The sequence below is a fragment of the Salmo trutta genome, chromosome 17, assembly GCF_901001165.1.
Source record: "Salmo trutta chromosome 17, fSalTru1.1, whole genome shotgun sequence".
In the NCBI taxonomy this organism is placed as follows: Eukaryota; Metazoa; Chordata; class Actinopteri; order Salmoniformes; family Salmonidae; genus Salmo; species Salmo trutta.
The window spans coordinates 53087555-53106005 of NC_042973.1; the positions used below are offsets into that span (position 1 = coordinate 53087555).

At 43.5% G+C, this 18451-nt stretch overlaps 1 protein-coding gene across 8 annotated transcripts in view; it reads left to right on the forward strand.

Annotated features, from left to right (window-relative positions):
* Window positions 1-18451, forward strand: part of LOC115152405 (membrane-associated guanylate kinase, WW and PDZ domain-containing protein 2) — a 325515-nt gene that overhangs the window by 240459 nt on the left and 66605 nt on the right. For 7 of the 8 annotated variants that reach the window (XM_029697255.1, XM_029697256.1, XM_029697257.1 and 4 more), the window contains exons 7-9: window positions 6447-6504; window positions 7323-7444; window positions 16871-17053. In XM_029697255.1, the coding sequence (XP_029553115.1) occupies window positions 6447-6504; window positions 7323-7444; window positions 16871-17053 (363 nt within the window). The remainder of the gene's footprint in view (window positions 1-6446; window positions 6505-7322; window positions 7445-16870; window positions 17054-18451) is intronic. The other variant, XM_029697260.1, reaches the window with a different exon arrangement.

Sequence of the window (18451 nt, forward strand, 5' to 3'; positions counted from 1 at the left end):
TCGGGGTGGAGATTCAGACCTGCGGCAGCCACCCGCTCCAGCACACGCCCTAGCGCCACCAGGGCTGGCTGGAAGGAGCTGCCATGGGCCAGGATGTCATCGAAGTATACCAGACACTGCTGTCGGGGGATGCCACCCAGCACCCTGTCCACCAAACGGTCAAAAGTAGCTGGAGCGTTGCACAGGCCGAAGTACAGGACCTTGAACTGCCAGTGTCCTCTGTTAGTGAGAATGCAGTTTTGGCTCTGGCCTCTGGGGAGAGGGGCACCTGCCAGTAGCCACAAAGGAGAACTAGGAGGACCCCCTAACCAGGTCCAGCAACTCATCGATACGTGGTATGGGGTATGAGTCCTTCCTTGTTACCTCATTCAACCACCTGTAGTCCACACAGAACCTCAGATTGCCTCCCTTCTTAGGAACCGTGACGACTGGCGCCACCTAGGGGCTGTCTGAGGCGTGCCAGCGGGATACGGCGGGGATGCATCTTGATGGGCCGTCATCACCTGTGTTGATCTCATGCTGCACCAGATGAGTCTGACCCACCTCTTCCTCACTCAGAGCAAAGCTGTCTCTGAATTCCAACAGCAACTGCCACAACTGTTCCTGCTGCTCGGGGTCAAGACCAACACAGGTCCTCCCCTATATCGCCCTCACTGCAGACACTGTGTCCTCTCCTCTCCCATCTGGGGTAGCTGGGCTGGGAGGGTGCGGCCCAGGCTCACGGAGGGATGTGTCGTGGAGGTAGCTGGGGGAATGTAACACACAGCCGTAGGTGACAGAGGGGCTGGGGAAAAGTCACACACAAATGTGGGGGGGGGGGAATCCAGCCATGAATCTCTGCTGCTTTAACTGTTGGAGTAAAGGGTTTGTTGGGTTGAGTGATTGTGACATTAGAGGGGCCATGGTGACTGCTGGCCCTCCCTGGAAGCTCAGTGTGCCCCCATTTAGGTCTAACTGGCAGCCTGTGCTCCTAAGAAAGTCCAACCCCAGGATACAAAGGTCCTGCACAGCCGCCACCCACACAGGATGACGCACAGTCCTGCCCCCTACTGTCAGTCATCATTCCCTTCCCTTTCATGGGTGCCAGCTCACCTGTGACTGTGCGGAGCTGCACAGTTGTGGGCTCAAACTAAGTCCAACCTGGCACAATATCCGGCCTCACCAGGGTTACTGTGGACCCAGTGTCCACCAGGGCAGAGCAGGGCACCCCCTCCACAGTGACAGGGACATGACAAATGTCCCCAACAGAGGTCCGGCCCACCACAACAACAGGCTCCATCAGCTTGCCCTTGTCTGCTTCTGGGGGAAGTGGAGCCTTGCTTTCCCGTCTGTGCCGGTGGGCTCCTCCTGAAGATGATGGTGTTTGGGAAAGAGAGCCAGGGGTCCGCACTACCCGGTTTATGCGGACCCCGAGCCATTTCCCTGAGCTCTGGGGGACATGGGGCAATCCCGGCGTAGATGGCCTGGCTGGCCACACCCCCAGCAGACCCTTGGGCCAGGGCGTGTGTTTCATGTTGCCTGTAGTGACACAGCACGAATGAGTTCAGTCATTTCAGCCACCCATGCAGGCTTTTCCAGCTCTGGGCTGCTCTGCCCCCCAGCCCACACCGTGGGTCTGTCTCCCTGTACCCCCACCAAATCCCCAGCTGAAGCCCCAGCCCACACCAGCTCCCTCTCCATAGCTATCTCCAATGTTATCTGCAATTGTTCAGAATGAGCCTGCTGGGTCTGTATGTGCAGCTCCGTAGGAGAGAGCGCCTGTATGAACTGGTCCCGTGCTAGCTCACTCGGCACGGAGGGGGGCATGTGAGCATATGCCCGCCGAGAGAGGCTCTCAATGTCATTAGCTAGCACCCGTAGTGGCTCTCCAGGCTGCCTGCGTCTATTACTCAGTTCGGAGCGCAGCAGCCCGGGCTGTACACATTGTTCAAAGCACCTCCTCAGTGCTCCCGCTAAAGCCTCATAATCACGTCTGTCCTCGGGGCTAATCAATATCAAACAGGCCAGAGCATCATCCGTGAGGCACAAAGCCAACTGCAGTGCCCTATATTCATTCGACCACCCCCCAAAATGAGCTAACAGTTCAAACTGAGCATGAAAAGCTTCCCAATCCGCCTTACCGGAATACTTCGGGTTCTTAACAGATTCAGACGCAATCGGGAACTGGGCGCTGCCATGTTTGTTAACATCCTGAGCCCCAGATTCCTCGTGCTGCCGCATCGACGTCACCCCTTCGGTCCATCCACCAGAATCCACGCGAAGCATAGTCGGCGAAGCACTCATGTCCGCTTCAGCCGCCATCATTCTAGTGTCCTCCCTCAAGCGGCCTCTGTGCTCCGACGCCCTGGCGATCTCCTCAGCCAGATCTTCCGACGTCCATGCACACGCACTTCCTTGGCCATAATCGTCCCCTCAGCCACCTAGCTGGCTAACTTTTATCAATGTTTTTACTTCTGACACCAATGTAATGACCTGACTAGATCATAAAGGAACAATTGTCCAGACAGAGGAGAGAGTTTACGAATTTACGGTTTATTAACCCAACTTCACACAGGCTACTGTTTGGCCGTAGCCCACGCCAAATAAATGAAGGATACCCTATAAAACAACCGTAACCTTCTCTTGTGAAGGCCAGACAGTAAGAGAGAGAACAATGGCTAAACCTGGTCTTAACTTCCAATGCTCCATCCCCACTGCCCAGCCCCCCTCCACACCACTCCACCCCACCAACCACCAGGATGCCCGGCATTTTTATTTTTATCTTTATTTAACTAGGCAAATCAGCTAAAAACAAATTCTTAGTTTCAATGACAGCCTATGAACAGTGGGTTCCCTGCCTTTTCCAGGGGCAGAACGACAGATTTTTACCTTGTCAGCTTGGGGATTCAATCTTACAACCTTTCGGTTATTAGTCCAACACTCTAACCACTAGGCTACCTGCCGCGCCATCAGAACATTCCAGGCATTCCCGTGATTGGCAGATATCAGGTTGATTGGCATGTCGGACCCCGCGAACACTGGGTACTGGTAAGTACAACACAACCAACTAACAGCATAACACACAGCTGTCTGTGTGGGTCGCTACAATACCGTGCATCATAGGGAAATAATGCAAGCTCTAGAATGCCTTTCAAGGCAATCAGAAAGGTATTATTCAACAATGCCATGGTATAAATGCAAATAACAGATGAACAGTCATTAGTCTATTATAATCAGATTGCCTTGTGACATTATTCAGCATGCCAAAAACTCCATCCCACCTGAACAGGCTGCAATTACAGGTATCTTTTTTCAAACAGTTATTCACAAAAAGGGTGTTATCATAATTTTCACAATTTCAGAGTGTTATTTTGACTTCATAGTGTGGAAATATAATTTTAAAAACCTGCACTGCCCATTTAAGGTACTCTTTGTGTTTAGGTAGAACAGTGAACGACTTACAGGAGAGAGTGGAGAGGATGTGCTAGAATAGCAGTACAGGCGGCTCACAATTGGCCCAGCGTCATCCATGTTAGGGGATGGTTTGGCTGGGGTAGGCCGTCATTGTAAAATATGAATTTGACTTGCCTAGTTAAATGAAGGTAAAAAATGTTTTTAAAGATCTGAACCCAGGTTTGCAGTGCTACATGTATGCTGGAGGCAGCAGCTTAGACCGCTAGACCACCCCAGGACACAATAGGGCACTACTTTTGACGAGTGTAACATAGACCTACTGTATAAACACATTATTCACAACAGGACTAACAGTACTGTACGTATTTATGAATGTATGGGCTCTGTTGTGGAAGAGGATCGCCAAATAATCTCTCCTGAAGATGGAATGCTGCATATGAGTGACTCGTGAATATCTGAAATTGAATGTTTGTGAGAAGTTTCACAGAGAGAGAGAGAAATATTCATTTTTCACAGATACATTTCAGTGTAGGAATGGAACAGGTTATGAAATGGTATTGTGCGAATGTGTGTGTGCATGCATCTGCATTTGTGTGCGTGCGTGCATATGTGTGTGTAATGAAAGATAAAGTGAGGGAGAGAGGAAAATAAGAGTAGAGGAGGATGGAAGGAGGACAAGAAGATGGGGAGGGAGAGGAGGATATAGAGGGTGAGAAGGAGGAGGATGTAAGGCGGAAACGAGGATCGAGGAGTAGAGGAGGATGGATGGAAGAGAAGGAGGGGAGAGGAGAGGATGGTGGGACGAGGACATTTACAGAACAGCCATGTCAGCCACCCAAAGAGAGGAAGGGGGGAAAGAAAGAGGAAAAGAGAGGGGGACAGAAAGCAGAGGGTGTTAGTAGTGAAGGAGCGAGTGCAAGATACTTTCAGTTAAAAGAGGGAAAAGAGACAGGGGAAAAAATATTTACAGATGAACCACATCAGTACAATACTGTAAATAATCGTGTTAACTATACAGATGTCAGATCTTAATTTGATCACTCTTCTGTTGTGTAATATTTTCCTGTGCATCAGGAAATTCAAATGAGCCTTGTGAAACCCGCAGTTCTCTTTCTTTCCATGCAGTCGAGTCATTCGGATCAGTGGGGCCATATCTGTGACCGACCACCTTCATTCAGTCTTATGTAGTAACATTTAAAATGCTATTTTTTACATTGGATAAAAGTAGAGACTCTAGAAAATGATATATCATACACTGCAGTTGAGGAACAATGGGAAAGTAATTCTGCTTTGAAAGTTGATAAACTTGTAACACCACTTTTGAGAAAATGGCCCTTGAGTGTTTTGGTACAACTACTGGAGAGCTCTTCTTTGTTTCCACCCATTCCGCATCGTTCACACCCTCTTAAGCCTTAGTCCCACCCATCTCTTTATGATTCAAGTGAGGCCATGTGGTAAACACACGCTATATCAAATCTAAGTTTATTTGTCACATGCACAGGATACAGAAGGTGTAACGGTACAGTGATAGTACTTGCATAGTAGCAATATCAAAAACAGAAAGTGTCCAGATAAAAATATTTTATAATTATAATTGACTCTTACCTGAAATACTTGTCTAAATTGATGGGTCATGTGAAGGAAATGCTATAACCACTCCTCACCCACATCTAGCTAAGTGGATGGGTTACTATTGTCTAGACATGTACACATGTTCATGAAATACAATCGATGGCTGTAATAAACCCCAGACACACCTGCTAATTTGATGGGTCATGTAATAATCCAGCCGAAGTGGAGTCTTTTGTTTAAACATGTACAGTTGAAGTCGGAAGTTTACATACACTTAGGTTGACGTCATTAAAACTCGTTTTTCAACCACTCCACAAATGTCATGTTAAAAAACTATAGTTTTGGCAAGTCGGTTAGGACATCTACTGTGTAAATGACACAAGTAATTTTTCCAACAATTGTTTACAGACAGATTATTTCACTTATAATTCACTGTCACAATTCCAGTGGGTCAGAAGTTTACATACACGCAGTTAGTTGACTGTGCCTTTAAACAGCATGGAACATTCCAATAAATGATGTCATGACTTTAGAAGCTTTGGATAGCCTAATTGACACAATTTGAGTCAATTGGAGGTGTACCTGTGGATGTATTTCAACGCCTACCTTCAAACTCAGTGCCTCTTTGCTTGACATCATGGGGAAAAATCAAAAGTAATCAGCCAAGACCTCCGAAAAAAATTGTAGACCTCCACAAGTCTGGTTCATCCTTGGGAGAAATTTCCAAACGCCTGAAGGTAATCAAATCAAATCAAATTTATTTGTCACATACACATGGTTAGCAGATGTTAATGCGAGTGTAGCGAAATGCTTGTGCTTCTATTTCCGACCATGCAGTAATATCTAACAAGTAATATAACCTAACAATTTAACAACAACTACACAAGTGTAAAGGAATGAATACGAATATGTACATAAAATATATGAATGAGTGATGCCCGAACGGCATCGGCAAGATGCAATAGATGGTATAGAGTACAGTATATACATATGAGATGAGTAATGTAGGATATGAAAACATTATATGAAGTGGCATTGTTTAAAGTCGCTAGTGATACATTACATCAAGATGTCAAGATGCAGTAGATGGTATAGAGTACAGTATATACATATGAGATGAGTAATGTAGGGTATGAAAACATTATATAAAGTGGCATTGTTTAAAGTGGCTATTCAGCATTCACACAGGTGGGTCAATTGACTCTAAGGGGATTTTATTAAGATCCGACACCTTTGTGTTCTCCAGTAACCCTGGTATGTATCAATGTCTTTGTTGTGATGTTACTCTTTTCGCCTGATCGAAGACCCAGTTATGTGTGGAAATGTTGTCAGTCTAGTAAAATATCACTTTAACAGTATACAGATTCATTTCGTTTTCATTGAACTATTCGCTCAGTCCAGCACCTGGAAAAGGGTCCTTCTTGAATGTGATCATATTCCTGCCAAATCGTTCTCTTTCTTTCTTCCTTCCCTCTGTCCAGAACTGCCGTATGGCTGGGAGAAGATCGATGACCCTATCTATGGCAGTTACTACGTAGAGTAAGTCCTCCCCGCAAAACAAAAAACAATCGCAGGACATTAGCTAACATTCTCATTAAGTTCTAATCAGGTTTTGGTCTAACATTAGCATTATAACATGCAACAGACATTAAAAGAACATTCAACAAATGCTGTTCTAAGAAAAGTAATTTCTGTCTTCATTGGTTACACAGTAAAGGGGTTACTGTAATATTCACAGTACGTTATTTGCCACTAGCTGTCTGTAAGTTACTGTAATATCCTAGCAATGACACACAATACTGTCCAATTTACTGTATTCTAGTGTAAAAACGTCAACGTTACTATAATCGGAATGAAGGAAATACATTGAGGGAAGACTGGGTTTGTATTTTACAGTATTTTACTGTAATTAAATGGGATTGGTGCAAGCTGGTTGGCTGCTAGGTAATGTGTTTGCATAGAGTACCATTCGAAATACAGATTTTTCACTGCCCACAACATCTTTGTTTGCCACAGATTTAGGACAAAATCCTGACATAACACTTTCACCTCAATCATGCACTGATTTCTATTTGAGCTACATTCACCAATTTCAAATTAGATGTGTGTTCTCACCCAAGTATCAACGACTACATTGCAGACACCTGCCAAATCTCACAACGCATGGCTAGGTGTTGAACATATAAACTAACCACATCATTATGATGTAGCAATCTGATGCCCATGCAACAGTGCAATGTAATCAGCCTGGAACATAACCATTGTTTTAGTCAATGTGTATCTGTCTGCTGTGGAGAAGGGAACACAAAACACACTGATGCTGCTGGATTTCACTGTCATAGTCCTGTTCCCTGCAGCCACATCAACAGAAGGACCCAGTTTGAGAACCCTGTCCAGGAGGCCAAAAGACGACTGGAGCAGCAGCAGCAGATGCAGGACCAGGGACTGTCAGCTCTGCCTTTACCTAGTATATACAGAGGTACAACAATAACCCCTATACTCCACAGTACTACCACTCTACTATATAGCCAGGGACATTCTGCTCTATTCAGAGATAAAGATATATATACTATACATACAATATCAGCCCTGGTCACTACATTCAAAAATAGAATTTACCATTTTAACTCTTCTTACAATCAACAGAGGCATAATATGCTCAGGGTTGGCATTATGGGTTGGGAGGGGCCTGGCCTGCCTTACTGCACCTCCTTGCTTGTCTAAATAAAATATATAAATATTTATCATTTATTTGACCGAGACCCGCGCCGACTGAAAGACACATCAATCTCAGATAAAGCATTCGTGCAAGTGAAACAGTGCCCCTCTGTCTCCGTATGTGTAGACTATGTATCTGATCCTGTCTGGGCAGAAAGAATGTGGCATGTCATGTTTTTTCGGGCCTGACAGCATCAGATACATGGGCTACATATAATAAGACAGAGCGGAGCGAGAGGAATCACTCTTGCCAAAGTCTGTCCTGAATAAGCCCACTGCGCTTCTACGGGCATAATATGCAGACCTAAGCTTGTCGCCTTCATTCCTGCTTTTGGGACAATGACTCACATTGTTAGGGCGGAGACATGAGCGTCTCATTGATATTTTACCAAAATTACAGTGGGGCAAAAAAGTATTTAGTCAGCCACCAATTGTGCAAGTTCTCCCACTTAAAAAGATGAGAGAGGCCTGTAATTTTCATCATAGGTACACTTCAACTATGACAGACAAAATGAGATCTGGAGACTGGCTAGGCCACTCCAGGACCTTGAAATGCTTCTTACGAAGCCACTCCTTCATTGCCCGGGCGGTGTGTTTGGGGTCATTGTCATGCTGAAAGACCCAGCCACGTTTCATCTTCAATGCCCTTGCTGATGGAAGGAGGTTTTCACTCAAAATCTCACGATACATGGCCCCATTCATTCTTTCCTTTACACGGATCAGTCGTCCTGGTCCCTTTGCAGGAAAAACAGCCCCAAAGCATGATGTTTCCACCCCCATGCTTCACAGTAGGTATGGTGTTCTTTGGATGCAACTCAGCATTCTTTGTCCTCCAAACACGACAAGTTGAGTTTTTACCAAAAAGTTATATTTTGGTTTCATCTGACCATATGACATTCTCCCAATCCTCTCCTGGATCATCCAAATGCTCTCTAGCAAACTTCAGATGGGCCTGGACATGTATTGGCTTAAGCAGGGGGACACGTCTGGCACTGCAGGATTTGAGTCCCTGGCGGCGTAGTGTGTTACTGATGGTAGGCTTTGTTACTTTGGTCCCAGCTCTCTGCAGGTCATTCACTAGGTCCCCCCGTGTGGTTCTGGGATTTTTGCTCACCGTTCTTGTGATCATTTTGACCCCACGGGGTGAGATCTTGCGTGGAGCCCCAGATCGAGGGAGATTATCAGTGGTCTTGTATGTCTTCCATTTCCTAATAACTGCTCCCACAGTTGATTTCTTCAAACCAAGCTGCTTACCTATTGCAGATTCAGTCTTCCTAGCCTGGTGCAGGTCTACAATTTTGTTTCTGGTGTCCTTTGACAGCTCTTTGGTCTTGGCCATAGTGGAGTTTGGAGTGTGACTGTTTGAGGTTGTGGACAGGTGTCTTTTATACTGATAACAAGTACAAACAGGTGCCATTAATACAGGTAATGAGTGGAGGACAGAGGAGCCTCTTAAAGAAGAAGTTACAGGTCTGTGAGAGCCAGAAATCTTGCTTGTTTGTAGGTGACCAGATACTTATTTTCCTCCATAATTTGCAAATAAATTCATAAAAAATCCTACAATGTGATTTTCTGGATTTTTTTAAACATTTTGTCTGTCATAGTTGACGTGTACCTATGATGAAAATTACAAGCCTCTCATCTTTTTAAGTGGGTGAACTTGCGCAATTTGTGGCTGACTAAATACTTTTTTGCCCCACTGTATATAATTACGTCTGTCCAAAACATTATTCAAAATACTTTAACAGAGAGCTTGACTTAACCACACAGGATCATTAAATTGTTTTTGCTGAGGATTCACAAGTGCATAGGCCTATGCTTATTTGGGAAGCCAGCAATTTGGGCAGCATGTGTGGCAATAGGCCTAGCTGCTCATTGAGTTTCGGCTGTCAGTGAAAAGCATAAAAAATGTGTGTAGATAATGTGTCTTGAGTATAATTTAAAATATTGAGACAAGAAGGGGAGGGGTGTGTGGCTAAGACATGGGTGTCTCTCTCCAGAATGCATGCACTCCGCTCTCCAGAATGTGCTCCGATGTCTCCGCTAATTCTTGCACGTTCATTATTCCATTGTGTGAATTGTATGTAACCAGTAGGCCTAGTAAATATACTGTTAATTCCAGTCATTTGGTTTCATTAATTTCTGTTAATGCATGAATTACAGTCATTTATTGTTCTCATTCTCGGAGTGGAAACGTTGTTTGCAGAGTGTTGCTTTACAGTCCCCGCTGTTCCATAAGGTGTTTTTTAATCTGTTTTTATAACTTCATTAGGGTAGGGGGCACAATTTTCACCTCCGGATGAAAAGCGTGCCCAAAGTAAACTGCCTGCTACTCAGGCCCAGAAGCATATAATTGGTAGATTCGGATAGAAAACACTGTAAAGTTTCCAGAACTGTTAAAATAATGTCTGTGAGTATAGCAGAACTGATATTGCAGGCGAAAACCTGAGAATTATCCATCCAGGAAGTGGGATTTTTTTGTTGTTGTTGTAGTTTTCTACTGAATGCCATTACCGTATCCATTGACTTAGGACTCAAATTGCACTTCCTATGGCTTCCACTAGACGTCACCAGTCTTTGGAAATTGTTTCAGGCTTGTATTCTGAAATATGAGGGAGTAAGACCAGTCTGAATGAGTGGACCCTGCAGTTTCCCAGAGGTTTTTCATGCGTGCGACTGAGAACACGCCTTTCTTGTTTTCCTTTTGTCCGGTTGAAATGTTATTGATTATTATGACTAAAAACAACCCGAGGATTGATTATAAACATCGTTTGACATGTTTCTACGAACTTTACTGATACTTTTCAGATTTTTCATCTGTCTGTTGTGACTGCCTTTGAGCCTGTGGATTACTGAACAAAACACGCGAACAAAACGGAGGTTTTTGGATATAAAGAAGAACTTTATCGAACAAAATGAACATTTATTGAGTAAATGGGAGTCTTGTGAGTGCAACCATATGAAGATCATCAAAGGTAAGTGATTAATTTTATCGCTATTTCTGACTTTTGCAACTCCTCTACTTGGCTGGTAACTGTTTGTAATGGTTTGTCTGCTGGGCGCTGTTCTCAGATAATTGTATGGTATGCTTTCGCCGTAAAGCCTTTTTGAAATCTGACACCGTGGTTGGATTAACAAGAAGTTCATCTTTAAACCGATGTATAACACTTGTATGTTTTATGAATTTTTATAATGAGTATTTCTGTTTTTGAATTTGGCGCTCTGCAATTTCACTGGATGTTGGCCAGATGGGACGGTAGCGTCCCACACCCCCTAGAGAGGTTAAATCTAATTTACTACTTGCGTCAGTTACTTGATGTGGCATAGAGTTCCATGTAGTCATGGCTCTATGTAGTACTGTGTGCCTCCCTTAGTCTGTTCTGGACTTGGGGACTGTGAAGAGACCTCTTGTGGCATGGCTTGTGGGGTATGCATGGGTGTCCAAGCTGTGTGCCAGTAGTTTAGACAGACAGCTCAGTGCATTCAACATGTCAATACCTCTCATAAATAAAAGTAATGATGAAGTCAATCTCTCCTCCACTTTCAGTCAGGAGAGATTGACATGCATATGCCCTGTTCTGAGCCAATTACAATTTTCCTAAGTCCTTTTTTGTGGCTCCTGACCACAAGACTGAACAGTAGTCAAGGTGCGACAAAACTATGGCCTGTAGGTCCTGCCTTGTTGATAGTGTTGTGCTTTATTACAGACAAACTTCTCCCCATCTTAGCTACTACTGCATCAATATGTTTTGACCATGACAGTTTACAATCTAGTGTTACTCCAAGCAGTTTAGTCATCTCAACGTTCTCAATTTACACATTATTTATTACAAGATTTAGTTGAGGTTTAGGATTTAGTGAGTGTTTTGTTCCAAATACAATGCTTTTAGTTTTAGAAATATTTAGGGCTAACTTATTCTTTGCCACCCACTCTGAAACTAACTGCAGCTCTTTGTTAAGTGCTGCAGTCATTTCAGTCGCTGTAGTAGCTGACGTGTATGCTGTTGAGTCATCCGCATACATAGAAACTCTAGCTTTACTCAAAGTAGGTGGCATGTCGTTAGTAAAAATTGAAAAAAAGCAAGGGGCCTAAACAGCTGACCTGGGGAATTCCTGATTCTAACTGGATTATATTTGATAGGCTTCCATTAAAGAACACCCTCAATGTGAACATGTGTCAAAGGCATTAGTTGAATTTTAATTTGAGATTTTTATCATTTTAATTCATATTTTTATGATTAACCAGGTGACAATAATTTTGAAAAACAAAAACGTTAATATTGAAATGAAACTGTTTAACGAAAATGCGAATACAAAAATAATCAGAACTGCCATGCAGATAGGTAGAAATGGTAGGAAAAATGGTAAGCTTCCCCAAACTTGAAACTCACGAGCTGCCTATTGACTTTATTATAACACCCAGAAGGTCCCGTAAAAAAACTGTCCAAATCAAATGCCTGTTCTTTCTGGTGCCAGCCCTGGCAATACTAAGGATGTGGGTTAAATTTCCACAAGAATCACATACAAGTACTATAAAATATGTATACTCACATAAGTCGCTTTGGATAAAATCATCTGCTAAATGGCATATAATATTAGATACAGACAGTAGAGTGCACTCCACTTATATTGAATGCTGTATTAGCAATCAACCGCTTATAGTGATAACGTTGTCCTGCATGGATGTATTCACTATAAGAGGGATTATTATTGTGCCTGAGTTTGGCCTGAGTGGGTAACACTGCAAACTCTAGTCCACACACACACACACATATATATATATATATATATATATATATATATATATATATATATATATATATATATATATATATATATATATATATATATATACTGCTCAAAAAATAAAGGGAACACTTAAACAACACAATGTAACTCCAAGTCAATCACACTTCTGTGAAATCAAACTGTCCACTTAGGAAGCAATACTGATTGACAATAAATTTCACATGCTGTTGTGCAAATGGAATAGACAACAGTTGGAAATTATAGGCAATTAGCAAGACACCCCCAATAAAGGAGTGGTTCTGCAGGTGGGGACCACAGACCACTTCTCAGTTCCTATGCTTCCTGGCTGATGTTTTTGTCACTTTTGAATGCTGGCGGGGCTTTCACTCTAGTGGTAGCATGAGACGGAGTCTACAACCCACACAAGTGGCTCAGGTAGTGCAGCTCATCCAGGATGGCACATCAATGCGAGCTGTGGCAAGAAGGTTTGCTGTGTCTGTCAGCGTAGTGTCCAGAGCATGGAGGCGCTACCAGGAGACAGGCCAGTACATCAGGAAATGTGGAGGAGCACGTAGGAGGGCAACAACCCAGCAGCAGGACCGCTACCTCCGCCTTTGTGCAAGGAGGAGCAGGAGAAGCACTGCCAGAGCCCTGCAAAATGACCTCCAGCAGGCCACAAATGTGCATGTGTCTGCCCAAACGGTCAGAAACAGACTCCATGAGGGTGGTATGAGGGCCCGACGTCCACAGGTGGGGGTTGTGCTTACAGCCCAACACCGTGCAGGACGTTTGGCATTTCCCAGATAACACCAAGATTGGCAAATTCGCCACTGGCACCCTGTGCTCTTCACAGATGAAAGCAGGTTCACACTGAGCACGTGACAGACGTGACAGAGTCTGGAGATGCCGTGGAGAACGTTCTGCTGCCTGCAACATCCTCCAGCATGACCGGTTTGGTGGTGGGTCAGTCATGGTGTGGGGTGGCATTTCTTTGGGGGGTCTCACAGCCCTCCATGTGCTCGCCAGAGGTAGCCTGACTGCCATTAGGTACCGAGATGAGATCCTCAGACCCCTTGTGAGACCCTATGCTGGTGCGGTTGGCCCTGGGTTCCTCCTAATGCAAGACAATGCTAGACCTCATGTGGCTGGAGTGTGTCAGCAGTTCCTGCAAGAGGAAGGCATTGATGCTATGGACTGGCCCGCCCGTTCCCCAGACCTGAATCCAATTGAGCACATCTGGGACATCATGTCTCGCTCCATCCACCAACGCCACGTTGCACCACAGACTGTCCAGGAGTTGGCGGATGCTTTAGTCCAGGTCTGGGAGGAGATCCCTCAGGAGACCAGCTGCCACCTCATCAGGAGCATGCCCAGGCGTTGTAGGGAGGTCATACAGGCACGTGGAGGCCACACACACTACTGAGCCTCATTTTGACTTGTTTTAAGGACATTACATCAAAGTTGGATCAGCTTGTAGTGTGGTTTTCCACTTTAATTTTGAGTGTGACTCCAAATCCAGACCTCCATGGGTTGATAAATTGGATTTCCATTGATTATTATTGTGTGATTTTGTTGTCAGCACATTCAACTATGTAAAGAAAAAAGTATTTAATAAGATTATTTCTTTCATTCAGATCTAGGATGTGTTGTTTAAGTGTTCCCTTTATTTTTTGAGCAGTATATATTTACATATACTGTTGAAGTCGGATGTTTACATACACCTTAGCCAAATACATTTAAACTCAGTATTTCACAATTCCTGACATTTAACCCTAGTAAAAATTCCCTGTCTTAAGTCAGTTAGGATCGCCACTTCATTTTAAGAATGTTAAATGTCAGAATAATAGTACAGAGAATGATTGATTTCAGCTTTTATTTCTCTCATTACATTCCCAGTGGGTCAGAAGTTTACATACACTCAATTAGTATTTGGTAGCATTGCCATTAAATTGTGGGTCAAATGTTTCGAGTAGACTTCCACAAGCTTCCCACAATAAGTTGGGTGAACTTTGTCCCATTCCTCCTGACAGAGCTGGTGTAACTGAGTCAGGTTTGTAGGCCTCCTTGCTCGCACATGCTTTTTCAGTTCTGTCAACAAATTTTCTATGGGATTGAGGTCAGGGCTTTGTGATGACCACTCCAATACCTTGACTTTGTTGTCCTTAAGCCATTTTGCCACAACTTTGGAAGTATTCTTGGGGTCATTGTCCATTTGGAAGACCCATTTACGACCAAGCTTTAACTTGTTTGGGATAGGGGGCGGTATTTTCACGTCCGGATGAAAAGCGCGCCCAAAGTAAACTGCCTGCTACTCAGGCCCAGAAGCTAGGATATGCATATAATTAGTAGATTTGGATAGAATTCTAAAACTGTTAAAATTATGTTTGTAAGTATAACAGAACTTATTTGGCAGGCGAAACCCCGAGGACAAACCATCCAGGACTTTTTTTTGAGGTCACTCTCTTTTCAATGAGGTTTCTATGGGATCTAGATTTCTAAGGCACTTGCTTGTAGTTCCTATTGCTTCCACTGGATGTCAGCAGTCTTTAGAAATTGGTTGATGTTTTTCTTTGAGAAATGAAAAAGTAGGGCAGTTCAGAACGAGGGTCGAGTCTAGTGTACTGTTTGTTAGGGGCGCGACATGAAAGCTCGCTCCACTTTGTTTTTATCGGCTACTTATTGCAGTTTATCCCGTCTTAAATTGTATTGATTATTTACGTTAAAAAATACCTGAAGTTGAATTAGGAAATTTGTTTGAAATGTTTGGATCAAGATTACAGGTAACTTATTAAATATTTTGTGGTCATATTGCGCGAGTTGGAACCGGTGTTTTTTAAAATCAAACACGCCAAATAAATGGACATTTTGGAGATATAAAGATGCAATTAATCGAACAAAAGGACCATTGATGATGTTTATGGGACATATTGGAGTGCTAACAGAGGAAGATCTTCAAAGGTAAGGCATGAATTATATCGTTATTTCTGAGTTTTGTGTCACGCCTGGCGGGATGAAATATGATTGTCTGTGTTTGTTTGATGGGGTGCTGTCCTCAGATAATAGCATGGTTTGCTTTCGCCGTAAAGCCTTTTTGAAATCTGACACGGTGGCAAGATTAACAAGAAGTTAGGCTTTAATTTGGTGTATTGCACTTGTGAATGTATGAAAGTTAAATATTTTTAATAATTTATTTTGAATTTCGCCCTCTGCAGTTTCACCAGATGTTGTCGAAACGTTCCAAAAGCGGAACCCCTTTCCAAAACAGGTTTTAACTTCCTGACTGATTACTTGAGATGTTGCTTCAATATATCCACATAATTTTCCATTCTCATGATGCCATTTATTTTGTGAAGTGCACCAGTCCCTCCTGCAGCAAAGCACCCCCACAACATGATGCTGCCACCCCCGTGCTTGACGGTTGGGATGGTGTCTTCAGCTTGCAAGCCTCCCCTTTTTTCCTCCAAACATAATGATGGTCACTATGGCCAAACAGTTTTATTTTCGTTTCATCAGACCAGAGGACATTTCTCCAAAAAGTACGATCTTCGTCCCCATGTGCAGTTGCAAACCGTAGTCTGGCTTTTTGATGGCGGTTTTGGAGCAGTGGCTTCTTCCTTGCTGAGGTGCCTTTAAGGTTATGTCGATATAGAACTTGTTTTACTGTGGATATAGATACTTTTGTACCTGTTTCCTCCAGCATCTTCACAAGGTCCTTTGCTGTTGTTCTGGGATTGATTTGCACTTTCGCACCAACGTACGTCCATCTCTAGGAGACAGAATGCGTCTCCTTCCTGAGCAGTATGACGGCTGTGTTGGCCCATGGTGTTTACACTTGCGTACTATTGTTTGTACAGATGAATGTGGTGCATTCAGGAGTTTGGAAATTGCTCCCAAGGATGAACCAGACTTGTGGATGTCTACAATTATTTTTCTGAGGTCTTGGCTGATTTGTTTAGATTTTCCCATTATGTCAAGCAAAGAGGCACTGAGTTTGAAGGTAGGCCTTGAAATACATCCACAGGTACACCTCCAATTGACTCAAATGTTGTCAATTAGCCTATCAGAAGCTTCTAAAGTCATGACATAATTTTCTGGAATTTTTCAAGCTGTTTAAAGGCACAGTCATTTTAGTGTATGTAAACTTCTGACCCACTGGAATCGCGATACAGTGAATTATAAGTGAAATAATCTGTCTAAACAATTGTTGGAAAAATTACTTGTACCATGCACAAAGTAGATGTCCTAACCGACTTGCCAAAACTATAGTTTGTTAACAAGAAATTTGTGGAGTGGTTGAAAAACAAGTTTTAATGACTCCAACATAAGTGTATGGAAACTTCCGAGTTCAACTGCATGTACATATTTTAGGAGTGATTATTCTACTGTTATTACTGGCCTACTCTAACCCCCCCCCCCTCCCCTACACACAATTCTCCAGAGAAACCCCAATTCACGAGGGACCCCACCCAGCTGAAGGGCTCCTTTCTGTCCACGGCTCTCCAGAAGAGTAACATGGGCTTTGGCTTCACCATCATTGGAGGGGACGAACCAGATGAGTTCCTGCAGGTCAAGAGTGTCATACCCGAGGGTCCCGCTGCACAGAACCAGAAGATGGACACAGGTACTGTGGTTTAGGAACTAACCACACACACACACAATTTTGTTGTTACAAAATCATGAAATATATTAAGCCACATTCCTCTGTGTGGGTGGGTGTGTGGGTGGGTGGGTGGTGCGGCATTTACCAAAGACGTGCTCCTCCAAACATATTCAAATTATTCAGGCATATAATAACATAACGGTCAGCTTATTGAAAACGTGCCTCACACATACGATACCATTTATGGGAGCCTAGTATTTTTATTTGAGGAGAAGTGCGATGCGTAAAGGCCTATATTTGAAGCCAATTACCACAATGTTGACTGTCACCACTCCAAACATATTGAGGAAGCACTGGAGTTTTAAATTTTTTGACTTGATAAACTGTATCAATCCACTATGGACTAGGAAGAGAATATTCCATGCCCCCAGCTGAATTGGAGTCGATGACAACCCAAAGACCGTCAATAACCTACAGAACTTGAGACAACAGCATACAGTTTTAAGCCATGAAATGTGTTGATTGGCCAATGAGTGGCCAAGCCCTCATCACGTCTATAATTTATTTATCCATCAAAACCCAGAACTTTCGCGCCACCGCTAGCTATGGCGCTCATAATTCCCACAGTGAAAATAGCTCAAATATTTCTGACACACCCCTGGACCAGCGCTAACCTTTACCATTAAAATAGAGCCCTCTATCTCCCTCTTGCTCGCTCACTGTCCTGATTTCACTCTCTTCTGCTTGCTGTCTCCCTCTCTCTTTGACGTTGCCAAACATACACAAACACACACACACACACACTCACAAACACCATCCCTGACTGATATTTGCTGGCCTATTTGAGCTGTGGTGTTGCTGTGTGGGAGGGGAGTATGTGTACGTATGTGTGTGTCTGCACGCGTGTGTGTTTGTTAACCATCACCAGGTTGACATAGCAGTACAGTGGCAGTGTGATGGTTGTCTCTTGGTGCCAATACACTCCAGATGGCTGGCATGTCCACAGAGACACACTGAGCCTCTGCTGCACACACACACACACACACACACGCACACTCACACACACACACACACACACACACACACACACACACACACACACACACACACACACACACACACACACACACACACACAGTGGTGTAAAGTAGTCAAGTAAAATAATTTAAAGTACTACTTAAATCGTATTTTGGGGGGGTATCTGTACTTATATTTTTGATAACTTTTACTTTACACTACATTCCTATTGAAAGTAATGTACTATTTACTACATACATTTTCCCTGACACCCAAAAGTACTCGTTACATTTTGAATGCTTAGCAGGACAGAAAGATTGTCAAATTCATGCACTTATCCCTGGTCATGCGTACTGCCTCTGATCTGGTGGACTCACTAAACACACATGCTTCGTTTGTAAA